At 34.6% G+C, this 19,074-nt stretch overlaps 5 protein-coding genes and 1 long non-coding RNA gene across 7 annotated transcripts; 2 read left to right on the forward strand and 4 right to left on the reverse strand.

The window, feature by feature from the left end:
- Positions 1 to 2,111: 2,111 nt before the first annotated feature.
- LOC106352037 (monothiol glutaredoxin-S9) lies at positions 2,112 to 2,789 on the reverse strand. Its single transcript, XM_013791724.3, has one exon. The coding sequence runs from the start codon at positions 2,563 to 2,565 to the stop codon at positions 2,257 to 2,259; it is 309 nt and encodes a 102-aa protein (XP_013647178.1). The 5' UTR covers positions 2,566 to 2,789; the 3' UTR covers positions 2,112 to 2,256.
- A 4,140-nt stretch (positions 2,790 to 6,929) lies between these two features.
- On the reverse strand, positions 6,930 to 7,586 carry LOC125608067. Of its 2 annotated transcripts, none has more exons than XR_007339125.1 (2): positions 7,455 to 7,586; positions 6,930 to 7,314 (listed from the first exon to the last, which is right to left on the reverse strand). It is a non-coding gene; the product is annotated as an uncharacterized LOC125608067 (long non-coding RNA). The 2 variants fall into 2 exon arrangements; XR_007339124.1 differs by having other exon boundaries at positions 6,930 to 7,302; positions 7,455 to 7,585.
- Positions 7,374 to 10,401, forward strand: LOC106348395 (phospholipase A1-Igamma2, chloroplastic). The gene is made up of 2 exons (XM_048777877.1): positions 7,374 to 8,861; positions 9,985 to 10,401. The coding sequence occupies exons 1-2, from the start codon at positions 7,534 to 7,536 to the stop codon at positions 10,226 to 10,228; spliced, it is 1,572 nt and encodes a 523-aa protein (XP_048633834.1). The 5' UTR covers positions 7,374 to 7,533; the 3' UTR covers positions 10,229 to 10,401.
- Positions 10,402 to 10,621: 220 nt separating this feature from the next.
- LOC125608066 (glycine-rich protein DOT1-like) lies at positions 10,622 to 11,253 on the forward strand. The gene has a single exon (XM_048777879.1). The coding sequence runs from the start codon at positions 10,887 to 10,889 to the stop codon at positions 11,151 to 11,153; it is 267 nt and encodes an 88-aa protein (XP_048633836.1). The 5' UTR covers positions 10,622 to 10,886; the 3' UTR covers positions 11,154 to 11,253.
- A 1,924-nt stretch (positions 11,254 to 13,177) lies between these two features.
- LOC106348392 (nucleolin 1) lies at positions 13,178 to 14,749 on the reverse strand. The gene is made up of 6 exons (XM_013788129.3): positions 14,654 to 14,749; positions 14,503 to 14,558; positions 14,287 to 14,418; positions 14,024 to 14,206; positions 13,645 to 13,937; positions 13,178 to 13,559 (listed from the first exon to the last, which is right to left on the reverse strand). The coding sequence occupies exons 1-6, from the start codon at positions 14,687 to 14,689 to the stop codon at positions 13,432 to 13,434; spliced, it is 828 nt and encodes a 275-aa protein (XP_013643583.2). The 5' UTR covers positions 14,690 to 14,749; the 3' UTR covers positions 13,178 to 13,431.
- An 868-nt stretch (positions 14,750 to 15,617) lies between these two features.
- On the reverse strand, positions 15,618 to 17,134 carry LOC106391356 (nucleolin 1-like). Its single transcript, XM_013831979.3, has 6 exons — positions 17,068 to 17,134; positions 16,933 to 16,982; positions 16,711 to 16,845; positions 16,445 to 16,627; positions 16,069 to 16,361; positions 15,618 to 15,987 (listed from the first exon to the last, which is right to left on the reverse strand). The coding sequence occupies exons 1-6, from the start codon at positions 17,104 to 17,106 to the stop codon at positions 15,767 to 15,769; spliced, it is 921 nt and encodes a 306-aa protein (XP_013687433.2). The 5' UTR covers positions 17,107 to 17,134; the 3' UTR covers positions 15,618 to 15,766.
- Positions 17,135 to 19,074: the final 1,940 nt, after the last annotated feature.

The raw sequence follows: 19,074 nt of genomic DNA on the forward strand, positions 1-19,074 counted from the left end.
GTATATGGAAATAAAAATATATGAATATTATATAGTTTAAACGATTGTAAACTATTGTGACAAAACGTAAATATCTAAGTTTAACTATGGGTCTAACCGGTGATCATTAAAAGAATATTAGAAATGAGTAGGGAAAAAATGAAGAGGAATAAAATTATAGGAATGAAAATGAAAATTTTTCCTCATCAATTTTGGGGAGGAACAAATTTGTTCTATATTACTCTAGAATAAAATGAAAAACTATTCTTTATAAATGGTAAAATAAAAAAGGAATAACAAGGAATGCATTATTCATTTTCATTCTTTGGTCACCAGTTAGACCATATGTACAATATGATATACTTTCGAAACAATGTGTTTTGTCCGCTAATGCCGGCATAATCATTTTATTCTTATTTATAAACACATGCATTACAAATTCAAAGATAATTATGATAAAAATTGTTTATATTTTCAAAATTTTAAACTCAATATAAAATTATTAAATAACAAACTATTTATCAAAAATATATGTTTGTTATTACAAATACTTATTAGTTTATGTCTTATTAATACAAAAAATATCAGTATGATATGTTATTATTTATTCTCTTTAAAATTTCAAATTAAACATGAAATTATTTATATATAAAAAAGGTTTTTTATCTATAAAACAATATGCTTATTATTGTGTTGAAATTTTAAAAACACTTATATATTAGAGATATTATAGAAAATTCATAAATCATTCAAAACACGTTTTTATATTAGTATATTCTTATTCCAAAGTCTTGAAAACATGTTTTTGATATTATTATGTTTAAATTTTTATAGCCTTGGCACAAGCTAACAATATATATTTATTATATTAAAACTGAAGTAATAACCAATACTTGCCTACTTTAAAGTGTTTTTTTACCTTTCCTTCATTCTTTTTAACTAATTTAAACTCTTTATTTTATTGTATTTACCAAATAATCCAACTTCATTTATTACCCTATTACATTCCTTTTTTACTCTTCCTAATTACTTCATTAATTATATTTATGATAATAATTCGACAACATTTATTTTAGACTTATTCTTGGGTTCACTCCCTAGGGTGAACCTGTAGGTTCACCAATCAATAGGATTATGTTATTTCAAATTTGATATCTTTTATAAAAGGAAACAAAATATTGTCAAGTTATATTATGTTTTTAAAATAAAAAGATAAAAATTAAAAAAAAAATTGTAGTAATTACAAAAAATATTTTTAACGTCGTCATGAAAAAACTAAACCCTAAATCTTAATTCCTAAACCCTAAATTCGAAACCCTAAACCCTTGGATAAACCCTAAACCCTTGGATAAATCATAAACACTAAATCAAAAATACTAAACACTAAAACATTCAAGGGTTTAGGATTTTTGTGTTCAGTGTTTTTGATTTAGAGTTTATGATTTATCCAAGGGTTTAGGATTTACCCAAGGGTTTAGGATTTATCCAAGAGTTTAGGGTTTCAGATTTAGGGTTTAGAGATTAGGATTTAGGGTTTAGAGATTAAGATTTAGGGTTTAGTGTTTTGCTGACGACGTTAACAATATTTTTTTAAAAAAACTTTTTTTTTGTAACTATTATTTTTTTACCTTTTTATTTTAAAAACATAATATAATTTGACAATATTTTGTTTCATTTTTTAGAAGATATCGAATTTGAAATAATGAAATCCTATTGGTTGATGAACCTAGAGGTTCACCTTAGGGGGTGAACCCAAGAATTACTCTTTATTTTATATGTTAACCAAAATAATTTCACAAGTTTGAATGAAATTAATTCATTCATAACAAGAATTCAAAATGTTAATAATTTTTTTTAATTTGTTTATAAAATCAGTTAGATATTGGCAACCAAGTACCCGTTAGGGTACGGACCAGTTTTCTGGATATCGGATTTTTGGATTTAAAACTAAACTTTGTTCGGATATTACAAATTTTCGGACGAGATTAGTACTTGGATCTTTTTGGATCCGGATAGGTTTGTATGAAGCTAAAAATATCCAAACAACTTATGTGTTTAAAAATATCATTAAATAATTTATAAAAAAAGTAAAAATTAACATCCGCACGGGGTGCGGGTCAAGCTCTAGTTAATTAGTTATTACAGGATGACTTTTATAAAATTACAGAAACAATATTTATAAAAGCTACATTACAGAGGTTGCATAGGCTATATATGCGATTGTGTGTTTTCTTATTGAAATACATTTTGATAGTTTAGAAAGTTAGAAACCTTGTTTTAACATAGGTTAGCCTGAAATGGCTTAACCAGTGGAACCAGCGAGCCACTTAGGTGCATCGACATGACTTCATTGGTCGAACCCACGAGCTTTCCACCCACAAAGATGGCTGGGACCGGTGTGGAACACCCGAGCCTCATTATGGCTTTCTCAATCTCACGACAATCAGGGTCCTTATCGATCTCATGGACGGTTGGGTGAACCCCGAGGTCTTGGAAGAGGACTTGGACTGCATAGGACATGCAACACGAGCTCTTGCTGAATATAACCACTCCTTTCTCCGAAGACATCCTCACAACTTTGTCCATGGTTTCGTGAAGGAAGTGTTATCAATTTAGGGCTTGTTTCTTGATGGTGAAGAAACAAAATCTTCTTTTGTTTCTTTCTAGTAGATTGAAAGATAATTAAAACTGAAAGCCCATGGATTAAACCTCTCCTTTGGGTGAAGAAAATAGTTTTTTGTTGGTGTGTGTACTGTAATTAAGCTTAATGTTGTATGAGACTTGAGTTTCTTGAATCATAGGCTATTTATAACAGAACAGAGGAAGAAGAAAAGAATATTGAGACCAAAGAAGAAATAGAGATCAATCTTTTGAAAGGTTCCTCAAGTTCATCAAAGTAACTTTATTTTGAACCAAATTAATATTTTCTTATTTAACTATTAAGGAAGGACCAACAAAAGTTGCATAGTGTTAATTCACCTACCCTTTTATCCTCCAAGATACCAAGATGAGCATTTTTTATTGAACAGGATCATATGCTTCTTTGTTGCAGATATGCTAAAGAATATAGCACATGTGTAATATTTATTTTACAAGTTCTGTATATGCCTGAGAATTAGAATTATGTATTTTATGTGGACCAAGCTTCCAAATGTTTTTAATCTAAGAATATTATTTTGTTTAAAGAATCATGCTCAGATATATGAAGGGTGTGTGATAGCCCAAAGTGGTAGCGAATAGGCGAAAGACATATGCTTTTCTTGTCTGGATTGACGGTATTTTTCGCATACACGAAAGTAGATCAGTCCGGTCTTGACTCTTGATGGATCTGATCGTGTGTGTCAACCCAATTCTTGAAACATGTCACTGTACAGTAAGATATGATTTGTCTCTTTGTGAGATTCTCTCAATCTCACTTCAGTAGTGGTATAATGAAGGAATAAAAATCCCCTAAGGGTTTCTCTTGCGCGACACTTCTTGTTGAGCAAGTTGCCAAGATTCTTTCCCTCTTGAGTGATTTAACTAGACGTGGATTAATGAGGAATTTGTTAAAATTTCTAAAAGAGATAAGAGCTACAGTTATATAAAAGACATGGACCAATATGTGCTTAATTGCTATTTGCTTTTGAGTTGAAAACCAGTGAAATTTGGTCCAAGAAGAGTAGAGATTGTATACCTAGAGTGGAATTAACCTTGAGTTAGAATCTCATGTAATTCAACAAACAATATTTTTTACTTTCTCTCTTGATTTCTAATATGGTCATCTGAATATCTCAAGTTCTCCATTAACCCTCTCACCATCAAGTGAACGGTATATTTTGTCATTATTAGTAACTTTGATACTATTGCATCGATGAGTCTCTCAACCAAATGTAACTCCACCCAACCAAAAATCTAAAAAAATTCGTCTCATGGCATCATTCTTCTCTAAAATCCTTAATTAAGCAACTACCAATAAACCCATATAACCAAGTGTTGCTTAACAAAATTGCTTCTCTTAGTTTTAATAATTAAAAATTAATTATGCCCCACTTAAGCAACAAATAAGGTTGCTTGCAATGCACATGCTCTGAGGAAGCTATTAATTAACCACATTACGTACGAGCCCAAACAGCTAGGTATTTTCCAGCTACAAAACGTTTGGGCTTTTTAAGTCCTTGGACATATTAATGGATCAAATAGTAATTTTGATTTTCAGCTTTTCTCAGCTATATAGGATTTTCACGCTTTTTATGTTGCGCTAAAAGGTGGGGGGTTTTGTCCGAAGACTGTATGTAAGCTTTCTGCTGCGATGTGATAAAAACAAAAGTAATCAAGAAGTAAGAAAAACATCTAGACATGGATCATTTAATAAGATATGGATCCATTAGACAAGAGCGGCAATGTATATTATTCACATACACATGTCTAGTCTATCTACCACTACTACTAGAGGTTAACTGAACGATCGGAGACTTAACCAGAAGATTTAGTTGGATTTGGTATAAGGCTTTTCTAATTTCCAATAGGCGAAATGGTTGTCAGTGTGATCACTCACACGACGAAAGTCACGCAACCATGAAGAAATGTAACCGTACATATAAATTCATGATGGTGTGAATAGTCGATTCTAAGGTAAACATTTTTTTTTTGACAATTTTTGTCTCTTTTCCATTGACTATTGATGTATGTTATCCTTTCACATATCTCTCTTATTACTGCTTACCCACCAACTATATTCTTAGTTACGTTTGTTACAACCATATTATTGATAAAATTTATAAATTGATCCTGACAAACACAAAGTCACGATATAGGAACTTTTACAGTCTGCTTTATTTATTACGTAGAATTAACGAATTCCAAAATGAATAAAAAATATGTGAGTTTGGATATCAGGATACAAAATCTTTAAAAAAACGGACACTAGCTGTATGGAATAATGTATATATACCTAGTATTATTTTCTGATTTGAGATATTTTATCAATCTTAAAATTCTAGTAGGAACCTATAGATGATCATTCTGAGCTGTATTAGTTTATAAAAATTAGTTATGATCTGAATAATGTATATGCATTCAAGATTCTTAGTATTATTTTCTGATTTGAGATCTTTTATCAATCTTAAAATTCCAGTAGGGACCTAGCTAATCATTATGATTTGTATTACTTTACAAAATTTGTAATGATCTGTAGAGGGCTGGGTTCTCAGATGAACCACCAACATAGACATGTTGAGTTGTACCTTTCCACGGATTTTTCTCTCAATAGTATTTTTTATTAGTAACTAATATATTAAATCACATGTCCAAATATTTTATGATGAAAGTAGTGAAGAAGGGTGGACACCTCATTCCGTAAATGTGATGAGATTGAGCTGTCTTTTTGTTGTAAAGATATGGTCGGGGTCAGCTATTCATATGCATTTTAGGTCATTTATTAAAGGCCATTGAAAAGTCTACAATAACTCAACAATTTTTTAGTTTTAAAACTAGAAGCATCGATATATATTAATGGATCAAATGCATATATATACACATATATATATATATATATCTGTATATGGATTCACATTTGTAGTTAGAGTATTTTTGCAGCGAAATTACGTACATTTCTATGCCAAAATGTTATGTGAATGTTAAACGACTTTGTGCTATGTTGCCATTGGTGCATGACCTTTTCTACAAACCATCATTTACTTGTAATATGAGTTGAAACCTTGTTCTTTTCTTTTGACGGCAAGTTGAGTAATTCAAATTCTTCTTGTTGGTTACCGCTGATTGATTTGTGATAAATTTAACCAAACTTATAGAATTCTGAATTAAATTGTCATCGCTACGTTGTAAGAAGTGCATTTAAAAATTGAACAATACTGTATTTTGACTATTTTCTTATAAGGAGAAGTACAACATCAGTATTAAACAAATTAATATACTGTATAAAATAATACGTCTTAGCTAATATTTTTTTTTGATCAACTGAAATATCATTAAGGAAATAAGAGTTGGATTTAGCCCCTTACAAGCCCATTGCTGGGTGAGTTCAGGCCCAATGAGAATCCTAAAGCAGAGGAGGGGTTGCGTAAAACTGCCTTACACAAACGATCGGCATCGAGATTGTTTGATCGAGAGATGAAGGAGAAAGAGATAGAGTGAAACGAAGCTGCGAGGTCTTTGATATCAGCGACAATACCGAAGATCTCTTTGTGTGCAAGCTTGCTATTTAGGGCTCTGATGAGCGTCTGGTTGTCCGAGAAGACATTGATGTCTTCAAGGTCGATAGAGATTGCGTGTCGAAGGCATGATCTGCAGGCCAAAGCCTCTGCCATTAAAGGGGAACCAACTGGGCCCTCCACCTCTGATCCCCGGCCGATCGCGATCTTGTGTCTGAAGAAAATCCAACCTAGTCCTGCCTGCAGAGATTCCTTCATCCAAGAAGCATCTATATAACAGGAGGTAGGGTTTTGTGAGTTTGATTCCATAGAGATCGTATCTCTATTGATTGTACGTCTTAGCTAATATAGAACCATAAATCAAGACTATAAAATGAAACCTATTGATTGTACTTGGATAGTTAACTTGTGAATGTTTTAAATCAAGACTATAAAATGAAGAATAAAATCATTATCTGAGAAGTTTTAACATTTTTCCTTACAAAATTATATTATGGAAATCACAATAGAGACTAATCTTTTTCAGAATATGAGTATTAATGTTTTTTACTAAATGACAATTTTGTAATATTAAGTTTGTAGGACATGTTATAATAACTAGCTATAACTTTGTTGTCTAATGTATACATCAAATAGTGGAACATGTAAGAAAAAGTGATATATACTATGGAAATTTTATATATACCATTTGACTCAGTAGAATTAAGAAGTGATAGTTTATTAAGCAAGTTGGTATATATCATTTTATGAAATTAAAATCCAACTAGCATCTGTCAGTCAATAGGAACTCTGTCTATATTACCGATGGGCGTTAACCCTAGTTTTCTCAAGTAATTCTTGGACAGTGTTCCAAATCTTAAAACAAAGCAGACTACTTAATGGTAGTACCTAGTAGATTAAGCCACGTCCCCCCCACCCACCAAGCTAACCAGCTGTGCAGTGTCCACCTACAATATTTGAAATCATTCTTCAAATCACCACTATGAACTTATTATCTCGTGTTTCACGTGAGAATACATTTTTTGTTGTTGAGACATGAAAGTTTCAAACAATAGTTTGTGAAGTAAATCTACCCTCGCAAAGTCAAAATTATTTTACAACCTGAATCCTATCGCAATGCCTGCTCATTGCTCTTTAATCATTATTATGCCACTTCATAACTCCTACGCCACTTCATAACTCCCTCCAGTAAAAATTTATTAGTATTAGAAATGTGAACTAATTATTTTAATAATGCTGATCATGACTTATAAGAAAAAACAATATCAAGTGTGTATGCACGTAATCGAGTGCAATTTCTTTATTGAATGTTAGTAGCAATACCATTGATGCGTATGGCCTCTATATAAGAAGCCTGGTGGCCCTATACCATTTGGAAACGAAGCTTTCAAGCTTCTCAACAATGGCGACCATCCCTTCTCACAACCTTCTCACGAAGAACTATCACTCTTCTCCGTCGTTCAAAACCACCAGCTCCTCTGAACCTTCGTTCATTCATCTCCCGGAGAAAAGATCCCGAGTAGCTGCAAAAGCTTCTCTCTCCAGAACCAACGAGGCTTCTTTATCCGCCGTCATCTCCAGGCTCGAGCGCGAAAGGCAAGGATTAACCGACGGTGGTGGAGAACAGTGGCGTACGGCGGAGGATTTTCGCCGGCGCGATAAGAAAACCGAGGAAGAGAGGACGCTTAGAGACACGTGGCGCAAGATCCAAGGAGAAGATGATTGGGCCGGGCTAACTGATCCAATGGACCCGGTTCTAAGATCGGAGCTGATCCGTTACGGCGAAATGGCTCAGGCCTGTTACGACGCCTTCGACTTCGATCCGTCCTCGAGGTACTGCGGCAGCTCCAGATTCTCCCGCCACGAGTTTTTCGATTCCCTTGGGATGAAGGGATCAGGGTACGAGGTGGCGCGTTACCTCTACGCGACGTCGAACATCAACCTCCCCAACTTCTTCTCGAAATCGAGGTGGTCTAAGGTGTGGAGCAAAAACGCTAACTGGATGGGATACGTCGCCGTTTCCGACGACGAAGCCGCCACGCGTCACCGTCTCGGACGACGCGATATCGCGATCGCGTGGAGAGGAACCGTTACGCGATTGGAATGGATCGCGGATCTCAAGGACTATTTAAAACCGGTATACCGTAACAACCTCCGGTGCCCCGACCCGGCCGTTAAGGTCGAATCCGGGTTTCTGGATCTTTACACGGATAAAGACACGTCATGCAAGTTCTCGAGATTCTCGGCGCGTGAGCAGGTCTTAGCGGAGGTGAAGCGTCTGGTGGAGAGATACGGCGACGATGAAGACGAGGAGCTGAGCATCACCGTGACGGGACACAGCCTCGGCGGCGCGTTGGCGATACTGAGCGCTTACGACGTGGCGGAGATGGGGTTGAATCGGAGTCGGAGCGGGAAGGTGATTCCGGTGACGGTTTTGACTTACGGTGGGCCGCGCGTGGGCAACGTGAGGTTCAAGGAGAGGTTGAAGGAGCTGGGAGTGAAGGTGATGAGAGTTGTGAACGTGCATGACGTCGTTCCGAAATCGCCGGGACTGTTTCTGAACGAGCGTGCTCCGCACGCGGTGATGAAAATAGCCGAGGGGTTGCCGTGGTGTTACTGCCACGTGGGGGAGGAGCTGGCGCTGGATCACCAGAACTCGCCGTTCCTTAAGTCCTCCGTTGATCCTTCTAATGCTCATAACCTCGAGGCTTTACTCCATCTCCTTGACGGGTGAGTTTAAAAAAAATTACACATATTAGAGAATAAATTCACAACTGAATAAAAAAAAATTCAAAACTTATTTTTTTTGGATAATTATCTCAAATAGCTTCTTTTTTTTTGTCACAGCTTAAAAAAAATGACCAAATGGTCTATTTTTATTTTAAAATTTTTAATATATTTTTTTAATTTGAAACTCTATTCCAAAACACCAGCCATTAACTATAAACTCTCTAAGGTAAAAATATATATTTTATTCTTTAATAAAAAAAATTTTGTCATTTTTTCATTGAAAACTATTTCTGTGACAAAAACATAAAAATAGCTAAAAATAGTTATCCTAGAATTATTTTTTTTGTAACGAAATTCGAAACTGATTATAAATACGTTTATTGATTACCAATTTTTATCAACTTTAAACCAGTAGTATTTTAATTAATTTTAACAGTATTAACTAACTATAATATGTATATAGGAAAAATTATTGTTGAAACAAATTTCTGAATATATTCATATCTTTTTCTTGCTCCAAAATTTGCATAAACTTAAAAGATCAAATAAAGTTGGAATCGTTTATTTTGGAAAGCAAAAAAATAATTAGAAAGTTAACTAAATGTTCCAAATTTACAGGCTTTTGTGAGAAAAATTTGAAATAAATTAAAAAGGCATTATTAGTAGCAAACTTGCAGCCAGGCAGGAGAGACCTAGACTGAAACATATGATAGTGACTGATTAGATAATATGATTTAAAGGCCAACAAAATTAAAAATTGATATGATTTAGATGGTGAGACTTTACAACACTAGTAAAATAAACTGGTGAGTTGAATAAAAGTCGTCGTATAGAAATTTTGTTTTATTATCTCCAGAAGTTAAAACGACAAAATTTAAGCCGTGGGAAATATAGAATGGACAAGATAACCAATTCTATTATTCGAAGATAAATATTTGATAATACAAAAAGTTTAGAATTGGGATCTTCTGGATTACGTCTATTTAAATAAATTTATATGCGATATGATTGACCCGAGTATCACGTGAATGTCTGATTTAGTGATATGAAACTATACACTAGTATTAATTAATAATGTTTGCTTTTGCTGTTAATTAAGATGTATCAACTCTTTTGGTGGCAGGTATCATGGAAAAGGGGAGAGATTTGTGCTGTCGAGTGGGAGAGATCCAGCGTTAGTGAACAAAGCATCGGATTTTCTGAAAGAACACTTCATGGTTCCACCGTTTTGGCGACAAGATGCTAACAAAGGAATGGTGAGGAACAGTGAAGGTCGTTGGATTCAAGCCGAGCGTCTCCGGTCTGAGGATCATCATTCTCCTGACATCCACCACCACCTCTCCCAGCTCCGTCTTCTCCCTTCGTAATTACACATTTTGATATGTTATATTATATATACGTGTTTTCCTTTGTAAATGTCACGAATAAAAATGATCACAATCACTTCCACTTTGCATGCATAAGCATATATCATATTTCCATGTTTGAATACATACATACATACATATATTTAATAAACTTTCATCACGAATTGCATACCGAATGTGCTTAATTTTATACAAATGCCAGACGAGCAAATTAGCAATATGCTTATATGCTCTTACTTACAATCAGGAGTTGTTACAAACTTACAATACATGAAAACTACTGTTATTACTATTTTCATTTTTAATTCAACAGCGATCCTCAATTCCTCATTCTTTATCATAACGCAACTATAATCATGTGCAATAACAATCTACGATGTTCTTTGTAACAAACAAACAAAAAAAACCATGCTGGATGTTCTAGTAGTTGAAGATTTATTCTCTTTATCAAAGTATGTTTTACCACCATAATGACTCGTCTGTTACGAGGCCGGGTTTGGATCAATTAACTATGCAGCAACGACTATAATCGTATTATTGGGAACGACAGATTTTGACCATCCATTTGAAAATTTTCCCTATTATAAATACCCCCATCGATCCTTTCACTTTCATTCACTCAAATCTTAAAACCTCTTTAAAATCGACTAAGTAAAGAATGGGAGGGAAAGGCGGTAGCGGTGGAGGAGGGAAGGGAGGTGGTGGTGGAGGAGGGAAAGGCGGCGGTGGTGGTGGCAGTGGAGGAGGTAGGAGCGGCATTGGTGGTGGTCATGGAGGAGGAGGAAAAAGTGGTGGTGGTGGAGGAGGTGGCTACATGGTGGCACCAGGGAGCAACGGATCTTCCTACATCTCAAGAGATAACTTTGAGAGTGACCCTAAAGGTTACTTTGATAATTTGCATGGTAGTGGACAGGGCAGCAAGTAACTTTGGTCTATGTATTTCACTATCTATGCAGTGATCAGGATTATGGTTTTTATTACCAAATAAATTATCTAATGATCAAATAAAATTCATCCTTCTTCAATCCTCGTATTAACAGAAATTAGCAACTCTATATGGATATAATCATGCAATAAGTTCATTAGGAAACTCTAAAATTCTAAATAATTTTGTGGTGTGCAATTCAGTGATTCTAATTTAAGCAAGTGGTTGTGTTTGATTAACATTAACTTTTATTGCTCCTAATCATCCTTTTGATCATGAAACATGAATGGTGTGACCAAAGAATGAAAGGGAATCATACATTCCTTATTATTCTTTTTTTTTCTTATCATTTACAAGGAATATTTTTTCCTATTCATTCCTTTTATTCTAGAGTAATATAGAACAAATTTGTTCCTTTCCAAAATTGATAATTTTTTTTTTATTCTATAATTTTATTCCTCTACATTTTTTCCTTACTCATTCATAATGTTCTTATAATGGTCACCGGTTAGACCCGGATTTTTTTGGTGTTTAATTTAAATTTCAATAAACCAGAATATCATATTGTTGATTCATGTCCTGACATGGAAACGGAAAAGAGAGACGAACACTGATGAAGGCTAAAAGAAACATCATAGTACATGTTCAGAGGGAAAGACCAGATTCTTCATCTTCCTACGGATGAGACGTTTCCTTGCTTTGGCTCCATTGAGCATCTCACTCCTCCCTTCCTCTTCTTTATTGGAGGCAAACCTGAGCAATAATAATCAAAAGTCTCAACTCTAACTCCAGTGACTTCCAAATTTAGTGAAGCAAATTAAAGTTTGTTCTAGCTCATTTTTAAATCTCAGTCACACAACAATCAGTCAGCAAAATTTTAAATACTCTTCTGATTGGTTCTGACCACAACCGAACTTTTAGATCAAAATGGTTTCTTGACTTCTTGTTTATTCTCCACCAAACTACTAAAGATATTTTACTCATCAACGAATATAAAGCAACCAAAGATCTTCGATTTGCACTTGACAAGATTGAGTTTCTAGTATGAGATAACATCAAATAAAGAATGTTTAGAAGAAGATAAAAAAGGGAAAGACTTTACCAAGAACAGGAGCAGAGACAGAGACGGTGGGCTTGATAAGGAGAGCAGGACGAGCGACAGAGACGGTGGAAGCAGGCAGTGAAGCTAGCCATTTTCTTTTGCTCCAACACAAGTACAAACTCTCTTCAATCTGAGATTTTGGTTTCTGTTAGTAACAACACAACCTTTGCTTGTGTTGGCTTTTTGAATTGAACTTAACGACTCAATCAGTGGTGGAAACAATCTCTAAAGAACCAATACAAGCCAACCTCTAAAAGTATGAAAAAACTCAAATTGGTTATTGTTTTTGCAAATAAGTAGTTAAAATGTATTTATTTTGTTTAATATTAAACATGTATTGTAAGCAATAATAGTTAATAACAAGGTAAAATGTATAAAACAAATCATTATATATTAATATATTGTTGTTACTAAGTTATTGTATGCTTGACCGTGTGACTATGGTTCCATATTAGTTCCTGCTGCTACTGTATGTTGTGTACCGAGTGCTGTTCCGTCCTTTTTCAGTGTGGGTGAGATCGAACCTAGATAACAGAGTTGACTCGGTCGGTTATGCTCAAATATAATATACAATTTTGATTAGTTATTTGCTTTCGACTCGTTAGGTCAAATTTGATAGAAGTTGTTAAAAGAATAGCTCAAAAAGGAAGAATGAATGAGCGGAAGAGAAGAAACAAATAAAGAGAATAGGATTATAGAAGTACAAACAAATTATTGAAAGTTGAATAGTATCCTCATCAGTGTCTACCTAGTTTCTTGATTATTGTGTTTTTTTTTCGTGGGCATGGAGAATTCTGAAATTATAATCTGTACTGTGCGCGTTTTTTTTTTCATAATGAATTACACAAACAAACACACAATTAATGTGTCTATTTGCGAGTCTCCAAATATACTATTGTAGGCAATGATGAGGAGATTATGCTTCTGTCTACCAAAGGCTAATAAAACTAAGATAAATAAGTTCTAAGTTTATCATCCACAACACACACACACATACACACACACACACAAAACAAACGGCTGATAAAGAAGGTTGCATATTATTATCACAGGATTGATAAACACCCGAAGAGCTTCTTAGTTTCTTGAGAGAGAAATTTATTACATCAACATCCTCTCCTTCTCAAAGGAGCCCTTCTCCTCTCCATCCTGATCATGGCCGTGGTGATCTCCTTATTATGAGGCCTTGAAAGCCTGCTCCCTCCTCGCCTTGATGACCCTCTCCCTCCTCGCCTTGACCCTCCACTCAGTCATATAATCATCGCGCTTCTTATTGATCTCGCGGGCGAACTCAAGAAAAGGAGCTGCATATATAAACAATAAAGGCGAATTAATGAGAAGATTAAGTAACCTTAGAAAATAAAGAATCAAGAAAAACATTTGATGTACCTGGGATAGAATAGCCAACCGTAGGTTCATCACCGGGGGCAAGGCGAGGGTTACTTATGGCGGTGGCTAAGAGCATAGTAGTTATTTTGAATCCGCCCACTTTACTTCCATTAAGATCCATAGCACTAGCTTCATCTTCTTTTTTGGAAAAATAGATATTAGTACACTCGTCGGGAGTACAAACGAAAACATGTGTTATCAATCCACAAGAAGAGAAATGTTCTGTCAAAATGCTCTTGACTTGATCTTCAGGAAGGGAAGTGTCATACCCCAAAACGGCAATGCCATACCAACTGCAGTAGTTTGTTGCATGTTAATAATCAACAACACAAAACAAACATTTTTCAACAAAATGAAAACAAAAAGAGTATCAACTTACAATCTTTTGTCATTGGCTAGGTCAGAATACAGAGATCTATGATAACGTAATGACACCTGGTAATCCAGGTCTTCTTCCCGGGGTGCAAACTTAACAAGGGCCTTCCAATTTCCAATGTCACTTCCATTAAGTTGCAACGCTCTCTCTTTTGCGAGATGTCCATGATAATTAACAAAAGCACGACTGTAACAAAGAACAATTATTATTATTTTTAGCTCATAAAACAAAATAATATATTATGTCACAAATATTAAGACACTAACCTTTCTAAAATAGGGTCTGTGGGAACCTCAACGCTAATGAGGTCGCCACATGATTTGAAGTGATTAATCAGTTCGCTCTTGATTTCATCCGTAGGTCGGCCATGGCTGAATCCTTCAACAGATATCCTAACCCTAATTCACAGGAGATACAAAAAGAAATAAAAATTATTAACACATACAAATATCTTCTTACAAAATAAATAAAGCATCAATTACCTGGAACTGATGTAATTGAATTTTTCCTTAGCAGCAGGCTCACTATCGAACGGTTCCTAAAATACAACATATATAATCAGATATTTTTCTTAATTTCCGAATATAACAAACCTTTAATAGAGAAAAGAGATCCGAGTAAGAAGAAGATTACCTTGGGGGCGGATCCCTTGCAAGAGTACGTGTCCATCGAGATGTTGTTATAACCCTAGGCTGCCGCTTTGCGATATCTTTTCAGATTACGGATTTAGAGAAGAAGAAGAAGGAGGAAGGTACTTATAGTCGTCTGGTTTGGGCCATAGGTCGGTCATTCCCATTTCCTTTTTTTCTAATATATCTACTGATTGGGATTCCAAATTTAGTGAAGCAAATTAAAGTTGGTTCTAGCTCATTTTTAAATCTCATTCCACACAACAATCAGTCAACAAAATTTCATATACTCGTCTGATTGGTTCTGACCACAACCGAACTCTTAGATCAAAATAGTTTCTTGACTTCTTGTTTATTCTCCACCAAACTACTAAAGATCTTTTACTCATTAACGAATATAAAGCAACCAAAGATGTTCGATTTGCACATGACAGGATTGAGTTTCTAGTACAAGATAACGGGGATGATTGGTTGGGTTGTAACCGTAGAAAATTTATTTTAGCATTTTGTCTGTAGGATTTTTGATTTATCTTTAATTGATGTAGCTTTAAAATTTTCTACAGCTAAAAAAATGGGGCTTTAGAAAATAAGATGTTTACAGTCATTTTTTGTGTGTTTTTGCTGTAACTTTAATTTTTTGGTTATAGTTTTAAAAACCAAGATAAATCATGATTGGTAGTATTTAAGGTTGTAGATGAAAACTAAAGTTAAAGTCACTTACTACAGCCCAACCAATCACCCCCAACATCAAATAAATAATGTTTAGAAGAAGATAAAAAAAGGGAGAGAACTTTACCAAGAAAAGGAGCAGATAGAGAGAAGGTGGGCTTGGTATATATGTCTAATTTGTAAAACATGTGCGCGTTTATTACTTCATTATGAATTAATTACACAGACAAACACAGTGTTAATGAGTCTATTTGCGAGTTTCGAAGGATACGATTATGCTTTCTGTCTACCAAACCAAATAGGCAAATAATAGTAAGATAAGTTTTAAGTTTATCATCCACAAAACAAACGGAAGGTTGCATAGTATTATCACATGATTGATAAACACCAAAGAGCTTCTAATTAGTCTCTTGAGAGAGAAATTCATTACATCAACATCAGCTCCTTCTCAAAAGGACTGTGACCCCTCTCCCTCCTTGGCCCTGGCCTTCTGCGTCATAAGAGCCCAGGCCTTCTGCTTCTTAAGAGCCCTGGCCTTCTGCTTCTTAAGAGCCCTGGCCCTCTGCTTCTTAAGAGCACTGAGCTTCTTTGTCATCGCATTGAGCCTCCACTCAGTCATATAAAAATCCATCTTCTCCTGGATCTCGTCGGCAAACTCAAGCATTTGAGCTACAGAAACAATAAAAGACGAATTCATGAGAAGATTAATGAACCTTGAAAGTAAAGAATCAAGAAAAACGTGTTATGCACCTGGGGCACAATAGCCACAATGAGTTTCACCGGGGGGACGGGGAGGGTTACTTCTGGCTGTTGTGGGTACGAGCATAGTATTTATTTTGAATCCGTCGACTTCACTTCCATCAAGATTCATGGCACTAGCTTCTCCTTCTTCTTCGGAAAAATAGATACTAGTCATCTTGTCGAGGAGATCAACGTCAACATGTATTATAACTCCACAAGAAGAGAAATGTGCAGTCAAAGCCTCCTCGACTTCATCTTCAAGAAGGGAGGGGTCATACCCCACAACGCAAATGCCAAACCTACTGCAGTAATTTGTTGCATGTTATCAACATGCACAACATTTTTACAGGATGCAAAAGAAAACAAAAAAAGAGTATCAACTTACAATCTTTTGTCATTTAGTAGCTCATTTATAACAAATTGTTTATATTCTGATTCCGCCTGGTATTCCTCATCTTCTTCCTCGGGTGCAAACTTAACAAGGGCATTCCAACCTCCCATGTCACTTCCATTAAGTTGCAGCGCTTTCTCTTTTGCGCCATCTCCAAAAATAGTAACAAAAGCACGACTGCAACAAAGAACAATTAATTTTCAATTAGCACACAACAGAAATATTATATTATTATGTCACAAATATTAAGAGACACAAACCTGTCCAAAAGAAGCTCTGTGGGGAAATCAACTCTACTAACATGGCCACATGATTTGAAGTGATTAACCAATTTAATCCTCATTTCATTCTCAGTGTCCTTATTAAATCTGTATCCTTCAACAGATATCCTAACCCTAATTCGCAGGAGATGCAAAGAAAAAAATATCAACACATACAAATATCTTCTCACAAAATAAATAAATAAAGCATCAATCAATTACCACGGATCGATGGCTTCATCCTTAGCAGCAGCCTCACTATCGAAAGGTGCCTAAAATACAACATACAATGTTTCTTAATTTCCGATTAACAAAAGAGATCTGAGTAAGAAGAATTCATAACGAGAAGAAGATTACCTTGGGGGAGGATCGCTTGCAAGAAGAGTACGTGTCCATCGAGATGTTGTTACAACCCCTAGGCTGCCGCTTTGCGATATATTTTCAGATTATGGATTTAGAGAAGAGGAAGGAGGAAGGTAGTTATAGTCGTCTGGTTTGGGCCATAGGTCGGTCTTTCCCATTTCCTTTTTTCTAATATATCTACTGATTGGGATTCATACGGGCCTGCCATTAAACAGAAAGACACAATCGAAACACGAAACCGTTCTACAGTTTCGATTTCCATCACTCAAAACTCTTATCTGATCGGACATGATCAATCTTTGCATGCTTTTCTATCTTTTGTTCTTCTCTCTTGTTGGATTGTCGGGTAAACTTTCTTTTTCCCAATTCGCCATTGCAATCTCCGACGTAGTAGTTTCTGTGACTATGATCGATGACGACGACAATAGTTATGTTGACAAGGTTTATTACCTCACTCCTCAGAACATGGTACGGAGATAGTATTGTGAAAGGAAAATTCTGGATCTTTGTTCTACAATGTCAAGGAAGCTGCGAGAATTGTTGGGCGTTTCCCACCAGAAGCTGGAAGAAGAAGAAGAAGCCTGCAGGAAAAGAACCTGAGGCATTGATAAAGAAGAATTGTCTCCAAGAGGGAGACATGAACAAAGAAGAAAGAAAAAAACTATGGTGGACATCAACGAAGATCAAGGAAGCTATAGGGGTTCTAATCCACCAGAGATATGGAGGGACAAACCACAACCGAACAATGAAGCCAATGAAGTCTGAATCCATGATTGAAGCTGAAGAACCAGAGACGTTTAAAGCTGAAGATGGAAGAACTTGCTTAAAAATCAAGGTGAAAGTTCAAAGAATCAAAGAGTCCAAGGCTAATGAAGCTGAGGTGATGATTTAGAGAATAAGGGTCTGGCTGGTTCAAACGCAGCGGTTGCGGTTGTGCGAGTTTGCGGTTGTGTTCCCAACGGTTTTAAGAGATTTCTACGACTGTTTCTTCGGTTAGAAATTGGTGCGTTTGCGGGATACTTATGATTGATTAACTACCAAATGCAGCAGCAGTTAAATAATAAATTAACAATATTTATATTTTATATAATTATAAAAATATCAAAAATCATAATATTATAATAAATATAAAAAATATATTTAGAAAGTTATAGTTTTAATTTTTTTTTTTAAATTATAGAAAATATGTTTATTTTAAAATTTTATAATATTAATTAAAATATAATAGATATATTTTTTTAATTTTCTTCTTTTTTTTTTCTTTTAGTGTGTAACTACAATATTGAGCTGATTGTTGACTGGGACTTGAGTTTCTTCAATCATAGACTATTTATAACAACACCGAGGAAGAAGAAAAGAATATTGAGACCAAAAAAGATTTAAAAAGATCGATCTTTTGAAAGGTTCCCCAAGTTCATCAAAGTAACTTTATTTTTAGCAAAAAACACTTTATTTTTGAACCAAATTAATATTTTTTATTATACAATTAAAGAAGGACCAAACAAAAGTTGTTTATCCTTCTAGATACCAAGATAAGCATTTTAATTAAACAAGATCGGATCATATGCTTTTTTGTTACAGATATGCCAAAGTATATAACACATGTTTATATTTATTTTACTGGTTGTTTTATGCATGAGTGAGAATTAGAATTATATATTTTATGAGGACCACGTTTCCACTTTTTATCTCTAGTTAAGAATACTAGATTTTTTAACCGCGCTACGCGCGGATAAGATATTATATGTATTTATCAATTCTAAAAAATAATGTATAATATTGTATTATATTATTTAAAGAATAGAAAATAAGACTACATAACATAAATATATTTTTTATATTTTCTTTGTGGAAATCATTATGTTGTTTGATTGTTGTACTTAATTCACATATTTGCATAGATATTTGTGATAGATGAATAACTATATTTTTATTATCAGTAAATAATATATATTTATTATATAATATAAGAAAAATAGAATTATTTACTTTTTAACAAAC

This window comes from Brassica napus, chromosome A4 (genome assembly GCF_020379485.1).
Source record: "Brassica napus cultivar Da-Ae chromosome A4, Da-Ae, whole genome shotgun sequence".
Lineage (NCBI taxonomy): Eukaryota > Viridiplantae > Streptophyta > Magnoliopsida > Brassicales > Brassicaceae > Brassica > Brassica napus.